Raw genomic sequence first — 12,010 nt, 5'->3', positions numbered from 1 at the left:
AAACCACTTCAGGGAAGACTGGACAGCCCCAAGGAAGGAGAGCTCTCCAACCAGGGAGGATATAGAAGTTGTGGGAGGAACATGTGTTTTGGAGTTAGGTAAGCCTGAGTCTAAATTCTGTCCCCATTACTCTATCAGCTAGCTGTGTGACCTTGGTCAAGCCCCCTGACCTCTGTGAGTCAGCATCCTTATCCAGAGAATGGGTACAAAGCCCAGCCCCCAGGGCAACAGTGAGTATGGAAGAGACGAGGGCCATGCACATCTAGCACAACTAAGGCACATGGAAGGGGCTCAGCCAATGCCTCCTCTTGCCCACTTTCTCACTTCCCTTGGCACCACTTAGTGCCATTCTCACATGTCCTCCCTACTCAAACCTCCCCATCTCAGACGTAGCCCAAGCTTCCCATCATCCCCAGTGGTTTCTTCTAACAGCTGGTCCACACCAAGCTCTGTTTCGGCACGATTCCTAAGTCTGGTTTCTTTTCTCTTCAAAGACAAGAGCCAGGATATCCTACGGCTTCCCCCAAGCCTGTAAAAGGGGGGACTTTGAGAGTGTTCTAGTCCAACATGCCTTTGCTATCCTAGAGAAAACTTCCTGCATCTTTTTTCTGGCATCAGATCCTTGCCTGCAGTCTTCTGGACCCACAACTCAGTAATTTATAGGGTGAGTCCCTGGGCTGCAGGGCACAGACAGCCTCAGGAGTCAGGAATGGAGACAGGTGACTTTTTCAGAGACCGTTGTAATAGTCCCAGAGAAGGTGATGGGGCTCTCCGTGGATGAGTACCAGTCTAGGCAGACAAAGCCAGGAGAGCCATTCCAGGCAGAGGACATCACAAGTGCAAAGGAGCACAGAAATAAAGTGCGGCACAGCCAAGAAAGCAAATGGCTCAGGAAGGAATGGCAGGCACCGGGCAGCAGGCAAATAAGGCTGGAGGGCAGAGGACACCGGCCAGGATATGGAGTTCCAGGGTCAGGCCCTCTCTGGCTTTCAACCCTGAGCAGGGGGCTCCAGAAGGCTCCACAGGAGGCTGAGCCCCAGGGAGCTGTCCTCTCCTTGGCAGGAAGAACCAGGGAGACACTCTCACCTGGGGGAAGGGCAGGAGGAAGTCTGCTGGGACCTGGAGGGGAGTCTTGGAACCCACAGAGCCATCTCTCCCCTGTGAAGGGGGAATCACTGAGGGGATCCTACCTAGCCTCCCCTAAACCAGCCTTCTGGCTGCCCAGAGCCAGAAGCATCGGCAATGGCCAGTAGGCAGCAGGCCAGGCCGCTGGATGGTGCCGGGGGACGGGCCACACGTGTTGGTGGATGTGGTGTGACCCCTGGCAGAGACTGGATGAACTCCACGCAACCCCCCCACTGCTGGCCACCTCTGCCCCTCCCGCTCTCATCCTGAACCTCACAAGAGCCTTTCTTGTTATTTTTAATACAGTTTGTTTTTAGAAAGGTGAGAGGGAAACCGGCAGTTCACCAGAGCAAAAGGGAGAGAAAATAAAACTAAACACAGTGCTCCAAAGATCTGGTCCCGCTTCCAAAATTACACGTTCCCCTTTGGGACTCGGACATAATTTGCTGCTCCAGTTCTGGGGGCACGTCGCCACCTTCACAGTGTCCCGGAGACTATAAGTGGAACCGCAGGCTCAAAATGAGCCCCAGCTGGGGTGGGGGAGGGGGGAGACTCAGCACCCTCCCCCACAGCATGGGGAGGAGGTCTTCATGCCTTCTGATGCCTTCACCACACCAGCCTGCACTTCCTCCAGTATCTGCCCACCTCATACACACGTACATGCACACGTACATACACACGCACTCACGCACGCCGTCCCACCACCAAGCCCACGCTCCCACTTCTTTGCCCACAGGACAGCCCTCCTCTCCCCTCCGCTGTTCTGACCCCACCAGCCTTTGAGGCCAGCAACTGCCAGAAGCCCTCCCGGTCACTTCACTTATCCCATGCTGAACTGCAGGACCAAGAGAGTACGTGATTATTTTTGTCCCTGGCTGATGAGGCATCTCGTGTGAGATCAGCTACACACCTCCTGTCTCTCCCAACCGGGGAGAGAACTTCAGGGTGTTCTCCTCATTACCCCTCTTCACCATGCGTATGGACCCCAACCCAGACCCAGGAAGTTCTCCTTCTCTGGAGACTTACAGGGAAGCCCCCACCCAGGGTGGGCTCACAGAATGACAGGCAAGAGTCACCCATGACTCCAGGGACATCTCAGGGGGACGGACGGGGTGGGCAGGGGTGCCACCTCTACCCCGAACTTCCAGACCCTCAGTAAGGGATAGGGGGAGTGTGCTCTGTGTGTGTCCTGCACATTCTTTCTCCCACCGGTTCATCACCAGAACACCAAGAACCAGCTCGATGAAAAAGCAGGTTAGTAAGCAGAGACCCCAGGTTGTGTTTTAAAGAAAGAAATGGAGCCTGATTCTGAGTCAGAGACAGAAAGAGAAGCCTGCCAGCACAGGGGCGGGGGCCGGGGAAGGAAAGGATGGAGAAGAATATGTGGGTAGCAGTTCATTCCACTTGGGCCCTTGGTTGGAGGTGATGCCTATTCGTTCATAATTATCCCACATTTTCCAAATTTTATATAATTAACATGTATTTATAGCCAGAGAAAAAAACAATATATCCTTTTTTAAAGCAGAGCGTTAAATGGAAGGAAAGAAGCTCTGTCCCCCTCTTTGAGGACATACCCAGGCTGCCCTCAGAATGTCAAAAGTCAAGGCCATGATTCCTGAACATCACCTGCCAAGTTTAGACATACCCTTGGGAGTTTACCCGCACCCCTGCCCGCACACACGCGTGTGCACACATACACACTACCTCCCCCTCAGGCAACAGGTCTAAAATCTACACAAAGGAGAGCTGCATGGACCAGAAATAAACTGTGGAGTTAATTCACGACAGCCTGTCTCCTCCAGGCCCTGATCGCCAGAGAAAAGTTCAAGAGGACAAGCCTCTTGACCCCGACGGGGTCTCCTCACTCCAACATGGCTGCCGACCGAGAAGCCTGAGGCCGAGCAGACAGATCTGCTTATACATACATTTTGGACCATCTCTAGAATCAGCTTCTCCTGAGAGAAACCAGACATTTCTAGAAACCTGAAAAACTCTCTGCTGTGTCAGGCCGATGACAACATCAGCAGGGTCTGAAGTGACATTTCTGATGTGTGGCAGACTCCCCCCAGGAGCTGAGCCCATGATTGTTAGGAGGTGAAGCGAGAAGAGAGGAAGTGCCTTGAGGAAGGAGACAGGAAGGACTGAGACTGAAGCTGGATCTGGCAAGAGCGTTGTCTGAGACTGGGGAAGATTCCTCAGCTAGGTCCGCAGCCAGGACCCGGTGAGCTCCGCAGGGCGGACTGCATCGCCAAGAGCATGAAACAGGCTGCAGAGAAACATGGGGTTGGACAAACAGGAGCCAGGCAAAGTCCAGATTCTGCCAGACTTCTTGTCCCTCCAGTTCCCAGAGAGCAGGGATTTCTATTTTTGCTGGGGGAGGGGAAAAGGGATACAAACCTACCCAGAATTATCTAGTAAACCACTTGGAATGGTGCCCATTGCCTCCTGGCTCTGCCTGGACCAGACATATATGATCACTGGGTCTCAGAGGAAACACAATATAAAATTGGTCTCCCTCAAGTCCCCCATCAGACACCATCAAGCCAGGACTTCCTGGAGACCTGCACTGACCTCCCTGTTGGCCTTGGGGTTCCCCAAGAGGAGGACACTGTCTCCTCAATCAGACAGGGAGCTCCATGAGGGCAGGGTCCAAGCCTCCTCCATCAGAGCAGGCAGATCTCTCTTCCTCCTTCTCCAGGCCCATGTCTGAGGTCCCATGAGCCCAGACCCTCCACATGTGGCCACACCTCTGGGAGCACAGATCCCAGCTCCTCACCCTTTGGCTGGCCAGCAGCTCTAGCCAGACTGGCCACATGCTCCACATGCTCCCTGCACTGGCTAAACCCCAGCCCCAGTTCACTCATGTCAACACCAAGAGGATGTCCAGACCGGGCCTCCTCACCATCTGCCTCTGGCTGTGCCTGTAGCCAACAAGACTCAAAACACCCCCCCCCCCCACTACTCACCACCCCATCTGAGTCTGTAGACATTTTGAGGCAGCACACACAGAACGGAAGTCTGGCTGGACAAGCCCTGCACTTCCGTGCATAGACCCAGAGAGCCCACTGAGGGGGCAGGAAACAGGAGCCAGGACTGGACAGCCTGGAGTTTGGAGCTACGTATCTGCCTAACACAGCTACAAACACCCACCCAGGCCAGAAGGTACTAGTATTGAACATAGCTGAAACCTGGGTAGGACCATCCAAAATTTCCACTTGGATTTTCCCAGTCTAGAGAAGCTCCTTCTCAGACCCATTCAAAGAGGAAAGAGGTCAACCATCCGTCCATCCATCCATCCGTCCATCCGTCCATCCATCCGTCTGTCCACCACCCACACATCCGCCCATCCAGATGGACTTCACTGAATATGTCCTTTCAACCAGCCCTGTGCTGGGCATTGAAGACACAACAGGAATGCAGTCGGTGACTGTCCTGAGCCTGGTCTGGGGAAGGTGGCTGAATATTTGCAGAAACAATCAGGACGTAGAGCAAGGACAGTGACCAAGATATAGGCAGGACTTGCAGGAGAAGGGGGTAGCCCGCGACAAATCCTGGAAGCAGGTGACCATAACTAAGTTGAGTCTTACAGAATGATCAGGACTAGACCTGAAGATGTCCCCAGCAGGAAGGATAGTAGGCAGAACCCCACAGAGTCACAGAGGTGGGAGAGAGGAGAGTGTGGGGCTTCTGAGGACTCTTAGCATCAGAGAAACTATAGAGCAAGACCTCTTGCCTAGTAGCACCTGGGCCCATGTCAGAGACTTTCCCTTAGAAATGGGAACAAGCAAAAAAGAAGCAGAAATCCATCCTAAATGTTAGAGGGAAGCCCTGTAAACACATCTCCAGAGCAGCTTTGAGGATCCTGATCCCAACTTAGGACCCCAGTGTGTTCTTTTCCTCCTGAGACCGATATTTGTTTGGTGGTTTAAAGAAAACAGAACCTCCTGAAGTGGTAGGCCATCCCTGGATCAATAAACAGACCAAGAGCCTGAGGACACACACATTGTCTACACTAGCTGGAGGCTCTGCCTCTGGGCAGCGGGGAGGCTCTGGGAGCCCCAGGTGCAAGTACTGTGACCAGAGACCAGCATCCTGCAAAGCCAGGAGGAGGGTGACAACCTGGAACAGAGAGCAGGTCAAGGCTGGTGCTCACTGTGAGGCCATCTCTACTGAGGGAAGGACTGAGTGACCTTGGTCCTACAGGAGCTAGAGCACCCCAGGGCCCAAGGCGGGGAGAGTGCTCCCTGCTCTGTAAGAGATACCACAGACCTCCCGCCATGCAGTTCAGTGTTGGACTCTGGGTCAGCAGCTGGCCCTCGGTTGCCAAGTACATAGCAAAGGGATGCCTCTTACTGGACCACAGGGTTGGATTCCCTTGGAATAAGACCCTCCCAACCCCTCATCTTCTCTTTTCCTGGAGATGGAGGGAATCGGTAAGAAGGACATTGGCTTGGACACAGCCCCTTCCTTTTCAACTGCTTCCAAGAAGCCCCCACTCCCAGCAGGGCTCTGGCTAGGGTGAGGCAACAGGGCTGGAACACCCTCATATCTGCCTGGTCACTCTCTCCCCATCTTCCTTCTCTCTCATTGGCCACTCCCACCATGTTTCCTGAGTAATTGTCAGCAAGAGCCCTCAATATAGCCCTCTAGGCAGAGGGCCTGTTTTCTTCACTCACTTGGAGGAAAATGATGTGATCTTGCCCAGGAGGCCACATACAACTTTCTTCCAACCCCTCCACCCCACTCCTGATCAGACTGAAAGCTCCCATCCGGGTCCCTCCACCTATATAGTGTCCCACCCCCAGGATACAAGGGAGATGTCCTATAGAGGCCGTGTGGTAAGGAAGGGAAGGGAGAAAGAGGAGGAAAGAGGAAGAAGGGTTAGGGGCAGCCAAGGCCGTGGAGTTGGTGTCTCTCCCGGGGAACCAGGGCTTGTCTTACCTGAACGGGGATGAGGGGCTCCTTGTCATCAATGTCAATGAGCACGTCTTCCCCAGGACTGAGTAAACTCACATCATCTGTAGGGAAGAGCAGTATCCAGGCCCAAAAGGGGCTCCCTCAGGGGGCTTGGCCCTCTCCAGTCATAAGACTCAGAAGGCACACTGAGTCTTATGAGGTAAGGGGCCTCAGCCTTCCACACTTCCCAGTCTGTGTCCTTCTCTTCCCACCCAGTTCTTCCCTTTTCTGTCTCCATCTCTCCCATCTTCTCACATTCCCTGTCTCTCCGGTTCTCTCTCTTCCTCCTCATCCCATGGAATCCCTGCCTTTCTCTCTCCCTCAACTCTTCCCGTGCGGCCTCCCATGGCAGCCCTAGCCTCTCAGCAGCCTTGAGCTAGGAGATGCCCTGAGGATGGCAAGATTCCCACCCTCCTGGTCTTGGTCAGTTGAAAAGAAACCACTTCTCATTCAGGTTCTAGCAAGAGGAGGGCTTCGGCACACATCTCCCCTGGGACGCCCCACCTGCCCAACCCCTTGGCCTCGGCCCTCCCCCTCAGCAGGCCCACGCCCTACCTGGACCGCCCTGTGGGGACGGACTCTCCTCGGAGTACAGGTCACACATGAAACTCTCCAGGGAGCGGACAGTACACTGGCCCACCACGGGCCGGCGGCCAAACTGACGATTGTCAATGACCTTGATCACAATGGGGGGACAGTAGAGCTCCTCCCTGGGCAGCATCTGGGTAGAGTGGGAGGGAAGGTCTGGGTGGTGGCCTGAACCCATCTCTGGGTGGCTTCAGAGGAGTATTGGGGCTCTCCTTCACAGGACAAGTTCAAGGAGCGGAGAATGACTCGAAACCCACACATAACCCCCAAGGGCCATAAATCCAGAGTGGTGGTTGGCCGAACCCAGGACCTGGCCAGGGGAAGAGAAGCTACACACCTTTTCAGTCTGCCTCTTGAATGCTGTACGCAGAGGCTGACTTTTCCTCCCACAGCCTTACCTTCCAAACGCATCCAGCTCAGCCTGAAGCTAAAACAAGTCTACTTTCCCTGAACCCTCACTGGTCGGGGAAGGGAAGAAGGGAGAATTTGGCCCAGGGCTCAACATTTCTTGCAGACAGTCCCCCCCAAGTGGATACTCAAGAGTTGGCTTACAGACCCAGATTCTTCTCCTCCCAACCCCAGCCCCGAAAGCACTTTGAACACAACTTGAAATAATTTATATGCTCTCCTTCGGTGGCGGCTTTGGCTCAGCCAAGAGGAGGCTCCTGTTGACAGCCACTGGGCCTGGAATTTCTATAGCGCTTTCATCTTGCAAACCATTTTCCTTTCCTCAGACTTGCCTTACTCTGGCCACTAGGCCCAGGCAGCCCGAGGAGCTGCAGAGGGCTGGGGGCCTGCGGGCTGTGGGGGTGATCCCACAGCAAGGCTGGAGGAGGACCCAGTCAGGGAAGGTTTGGAGGAACCACGGAAGGTGAGAGCCCTGGTGGGGGGGTGCCTCTGAGGCGAGCTCCAGGGGGCTGAGGACGGCCCCAGTAGGGAGAGGTGGGTCCTTGGGACTTCTGGGCACTCGGTGTCTGGGTAGGAAGGAGCGAGCTGACCCCATCTGGGCTGCTCACGGGCTTCAAGTCTTCCATTGAGGAGGGGGTGCCATAGACAGATGAGGTGGGAAAGATACCGTGACCTGCCCAGGATCCCACGGGGAGTCAGAGCCCACAGCTGAGCTGCCCAGAGCCCTGTGGACATTCTAGGCACGAGGACTCTGGAAGGGGACAGCAGGGAAGTCAGGCTCACCACTTCCATGAAGAGGGTGCAGACGTCAAAGTTGGGGTTCTTCCGGAGGTTCTTGATGACACAGGACTGCACTGTCTGACCCCCGCACTCCACCACAAGGCTGGGGGAAGAGACACTGGCCAGCTGATAACTTTTCATGTTCCGCAGGCCCCACGCCAGGATCTGGGGACACAGAGTGAGGCAAGCAGCTGAAAAGGCTCCAGACCCCACGAAAAGTCGGGGCCAGGAACCGGGAGGGCCAGGTTGCCTCCCTACCCCAGAGCCAGGCTCACCTCTATGGCAGTACGCTGGAGAACTGGCTTGATATTCTGGGGAACCATATAGATGTTGGCCTCCCTCTGAGGCGGCGGGTAGGGCAGGTCTGTGTCCTCGGACTGCAGGGGCGGGGCGGGGTGGGGGTTGGGGGCAGGCGTGACAGAGACAATGGTGGCACGAAGACCAAGGCAAAGAGATGAAAAAGGGGAAGGACAGTCGGGATGGAAAGAAGGACATGTGTGGAGAGACAGAAACAGAGAGGCAAAGGCACACAAGCGTGCGAGCAGGCAGGTAAAAATGAAAAAATAAAGTCAGTTTCTGCCAGGCACCATGTTTTCTGGAGTCATCGTTCCAGCACCTTGGCCCTGGATTTGGGTCACCTTGTTTCACGTGAACCCCAGATCACCCCCTCCCATAATAAAGGCTCTGGGGCACCAGTGAGCTGCTCAGGGTCTCCCCATTCCCCCCATCCCCCCCCTCCCCGCACACACACTACCCCCTTGCGTCTTAGCACACCCACTCCAGCCCCATTTGGTCCTGAGAACTATGTACCCTCCCCCTAGCTCGGACCCTCCTGACCTACCATTCACCCTGATGTCCCATCTCCATCCCCCACACCACACCCAAACACCTGCCAGCCCCAAACCCCGACTTCTCACATCTGTCCTCCCTGAAGACAGAACACCTGCTCTGTGAGCCAGAAAGAAAATTGACAAATAGGAGAGGAGGACATGCGGGCCCGTCATCAGCAGGCATTAAAGGGAGCCGCAGGAAGGCTCCTTCACCAACACAGACCAAGGATGACAGCAGCTTCTATCAACTTTGCCTACTGAGGGTATGCCTGGAAGACCCAGGCAAGAATCTGCAGTAACCACAAAGATACACGCAGGGAAGCCACTGAGGCAAGGCAGGCAGGTACCACTGGGGGACAAGCAACTACCATGTCTCACAATGGTTAGAAACACGGGCTCCACTCCACCCGCTGCTGACTTAGGTGTTTATTACATCTTTCTTTGGCTCCTTTTTTTTCATCGATAAAATGGTTATTAAAAGTTGCCAACCTCTCAAGATTACTGTGAGGCTTCAAGAAGTTAGTACTAACACTCAGAAGAATGCCTGGTTCACGTGAACCCTGAACAGCTCTACTAGTCCATGTGGCACCTTTGTGGCAATTCTTCCCGAAGACTCTTTACTTCCACGTCAGAAAATCGTCATTATTTTACTAGTTTATTAAAACAAGACGCTTTACTGCCACCTACTGGAAAATTGTTATAATAAATGCAAATATATGACGTCTGCACTGGAAATTGCCTCCCTTTAGACATAGAGCCCTTGTGCAGTGCACAACCCACACATCCATACAAGAAGGCTCTGACACTCAGGATATGTTGACTATAAATAAAAGGGCTATGCTGGATACTTTACAGAGCTTGCCTTGTGTAATCTCATTTAATAAACAATGGAATCAGTAGACTAATTCTCCAAGTGACTTGTTTTGGGCTCCTTCTCAAAGGATGGCGGATCCATGTACAAATGCTCTGACGTAGATGGTGGGAGCAGCTGGAGCCTGACCTGCACTGGCTTCCTCTTGCCTCCATGAATCACTTCACAACCAACCCCAGGCTGTCACTCCTGCCCAGTAACACAATGATGACACTACGCTTCCCTGACCTGCAGCGGTAAGAAGTTCATTTCTAGAATCAGACAGACCTCAGTTCCAGTTCCAGCCCTGCCGCTTTCTAGCTGTTTGACCTTGGGCAAATTACTCAATGTCTGTGACTCATTACCCTCACATGAAGATCCAGGGTAACAATACCCTTATGAGCCTGCTCCAGCATTTCAGCGAGAGAACAAGCAGTAAGTGGCACCCAGGAGCAGCTTAGTAAACTGTGGTGACGGCGCGTATGACCTGCTTGTTGTCAGTACCATTGTCTTTACCACTAGCATTGCTGTTCTCTCAGGGTGACCTGAGAAGAACCGAACCACCAGAAGCATCTCTCAGAACAACACTGGCCTTGTAGTTAACGATCCCTATGTCTTGTGGGCACATAGTGAAGGAATTCCTAAGCTACCTCCACACCTTCAATGCAAGAGACAAGGGATAGGAAGCACCTACATTTTCAGTCTGGCTTGGAAAGAGATGCTGTCAGGACGAGGGGGGCGAGGCGGGGCAGTTGATGTGCTGAGCAGCCACAGAGCACACCTCCAGGGGGCGCTGTGCACATCACAGTGCAACAGTGCACATAAGCAGCGGCCTGGAGGGTGGAGGCAGGGTTTTTTAAAATGAGGATTTTGCCTGAAGGCCTGCTGATGATCTGTCTGTGGCCTGTTTAAACCTGATGCCCAGCCCAGTGTGGGGGAGGCCCCGGGGCCAAAAACTCAAGACCAAAAGGAACAAAAAGAAGGGATCAGGGAGACAGAAAGAGCAAACCTCTCTCACATGCTTATACCATTCTCCTGAATCACCAGGCAAACTCATTACTGTATTCCCCCACCCAGAACATTTCTCTCCAGGCCCCCAAACTCTGGGCACTGTCCCTTAGATTCTTGTTTCTCCCTCATTTCCATGTTCTGTCTTTCCCCCTGGCTCTGTTGAGCTCCATGGTGATGATGTTCCTCTCTACAGGCTGAGGACCAGGCTCCTCACGTTCAGGAACCTGTTTATGAGGAGGACAGGGAACAAGAACCTCGAGAAGGCTAGGCTCCAGTACCGTTTGGAGGAGGCCCTGGAGGAAGAAGGCAGGTGCACACAGCTGTAGAACGCCAGCCCGGCGGACGCAGGAGGAAGAAACAAGCAGAGACAGTGGTTAGAGGTGTGTTCTCAGGCAGCTTCCTTGGCACAGCATGAGGCCACCATTCTCATCCCAAAGCCATCTGTGTCCTCCTCATTTTTCCCAGGGGTCCAGGCACATCTAGGCTTCCTGTGTTTGTCACCAGCCCCATCCCCCACCTAGCCTGCAAGCCACCATGGCAGTCCTCTGTCCGCCCCCCCACCCCCCCACTGTGCACACTACACTGCCCATCCATCCCATGGAGTTATCATGATACACCCACAGCTAAAGCCTCTCTTGTTCCCCAGCCCTGTCCCGTCCATCCTCCCCAATTCCTCACAATATCGGCTGGATCATTTCCTTCCCCATTTAAAGTTGGTCTCTCCGATCCATCCCTGCCCTGCTCTCCATGTCTTCCAGTAGCCTCCCTACCTCTCCCCTCTCTCCCTGAAAAGGTCTGCCTCTGTCCACTGCCTCTCCTTCGCTTCCACGAGGCCCTCTGCCCAATGCACTCATCTCTGCCCCTGGCACCTCTGCCTGGGAAACTTCTCTGTCCAAAGTCAACAACAACCTGCTTGTAGCTCAGCCCAAAGACCACTGGTAGGCTCACATCTCTCCCGCTCCCTCAGCAGCCTCCTGCCAACTGACCTCAGCCTCCTTCCTAAAACCATCTCTCTGGTTCGTCTCCGCTGCCCTTCCTCTCTCCACCCTCTGCTGGTTGGTTTCCTCCTCTGCCTAGCTGTGTCCTGGGCTTTCTGCCTCCAGGCATCTCCCCATATTCCCAACCTCTTATTGCTCAGTTCACCCATGTGCCCTACTGGCGTCTGACACTGACCTGGTCCCAAATTGGATTCTCTGACTTTCCCCTCAAAACCTGCTCTCTCCCAACGTCATCTCAGAAACATCACCATCCACACTGACGATCAAGCCAAAAAGCCCCAAGCCACCATGGCTCTCCTTCCCCTAATCACCATGTCCAGTAAACTACCTGGTCTTCATGACTATCTCCTAAACTTCTCACAAGTCCACCTACCTATCTCCTTCCCTCGGTTCGTACCCTCACCCTCTCTCACCTGGATTCACCAGCATCCCCCTAAGTGGTCTCCTTGCATCTGGTTTTGCAA

The 12,010-nt window shown here is 54.0% G+C and overlaps 1 protein-coding gene across 23 annotated transcripts in view; it reads right to left on the bottom strand.

Moving 5' to 3' along the window:
• The window catches only part of DYSF (dysferlin), a 204,044-nt gene that overhangs the window by 57,132 nt on the left and 134,902 nt on the right, over positions 1–12,010 (bottom strand). For 15 of the 23 annotated variants that reach the window (XM_059188025.1, XM_059188027.1, XM_059188032.1 and 12 more), the window contains 4 exons: positions 8,133–8,234; positions 7,861–8,022; positions 6,637–6,802; positions 6,067–6,143 (listed from right to left, as the gene is read on the bottom strand). In XM_059188025.1, the coding sequence (XP_059044008.1) occupies positions 6,067–6,143; positions 6,637–6,802; positions 7,861–8,022; positions 8,133–8,234 (507 nt within the window). Of the gene's footprint in view, positions 1–6,066; positions 6,144–6,636; positions 6,803–7,860; positions 8,023–8,132; positions 8,235–10,826; positions 10,869–12,010 lie in introns of all 23 variants that reach the window. The other 8 variants (XM_059188015.1, XM_059188016.1, XM_059188024.1 and 5 more) reach the window with 1 other exon arrangement.

This window comes from Mustela lutreola, chromosome 9 (assembly GCF_030435805.1).
Source record: "Mustela lutreola isolate mMusLut2 chromosome 9, mMusLut2.pri, whole genome shotgun sequence".
NCBI lineage: Eukaryota > Metazoa > Chordata > Mammalia > Carnivora > Mustelidae > Mustela > Mustela lutreola.
Note: the sequence above shows the minus strand (reverse complement) of the source record. Positions and strands in the feature narration are given on the sequence as shown.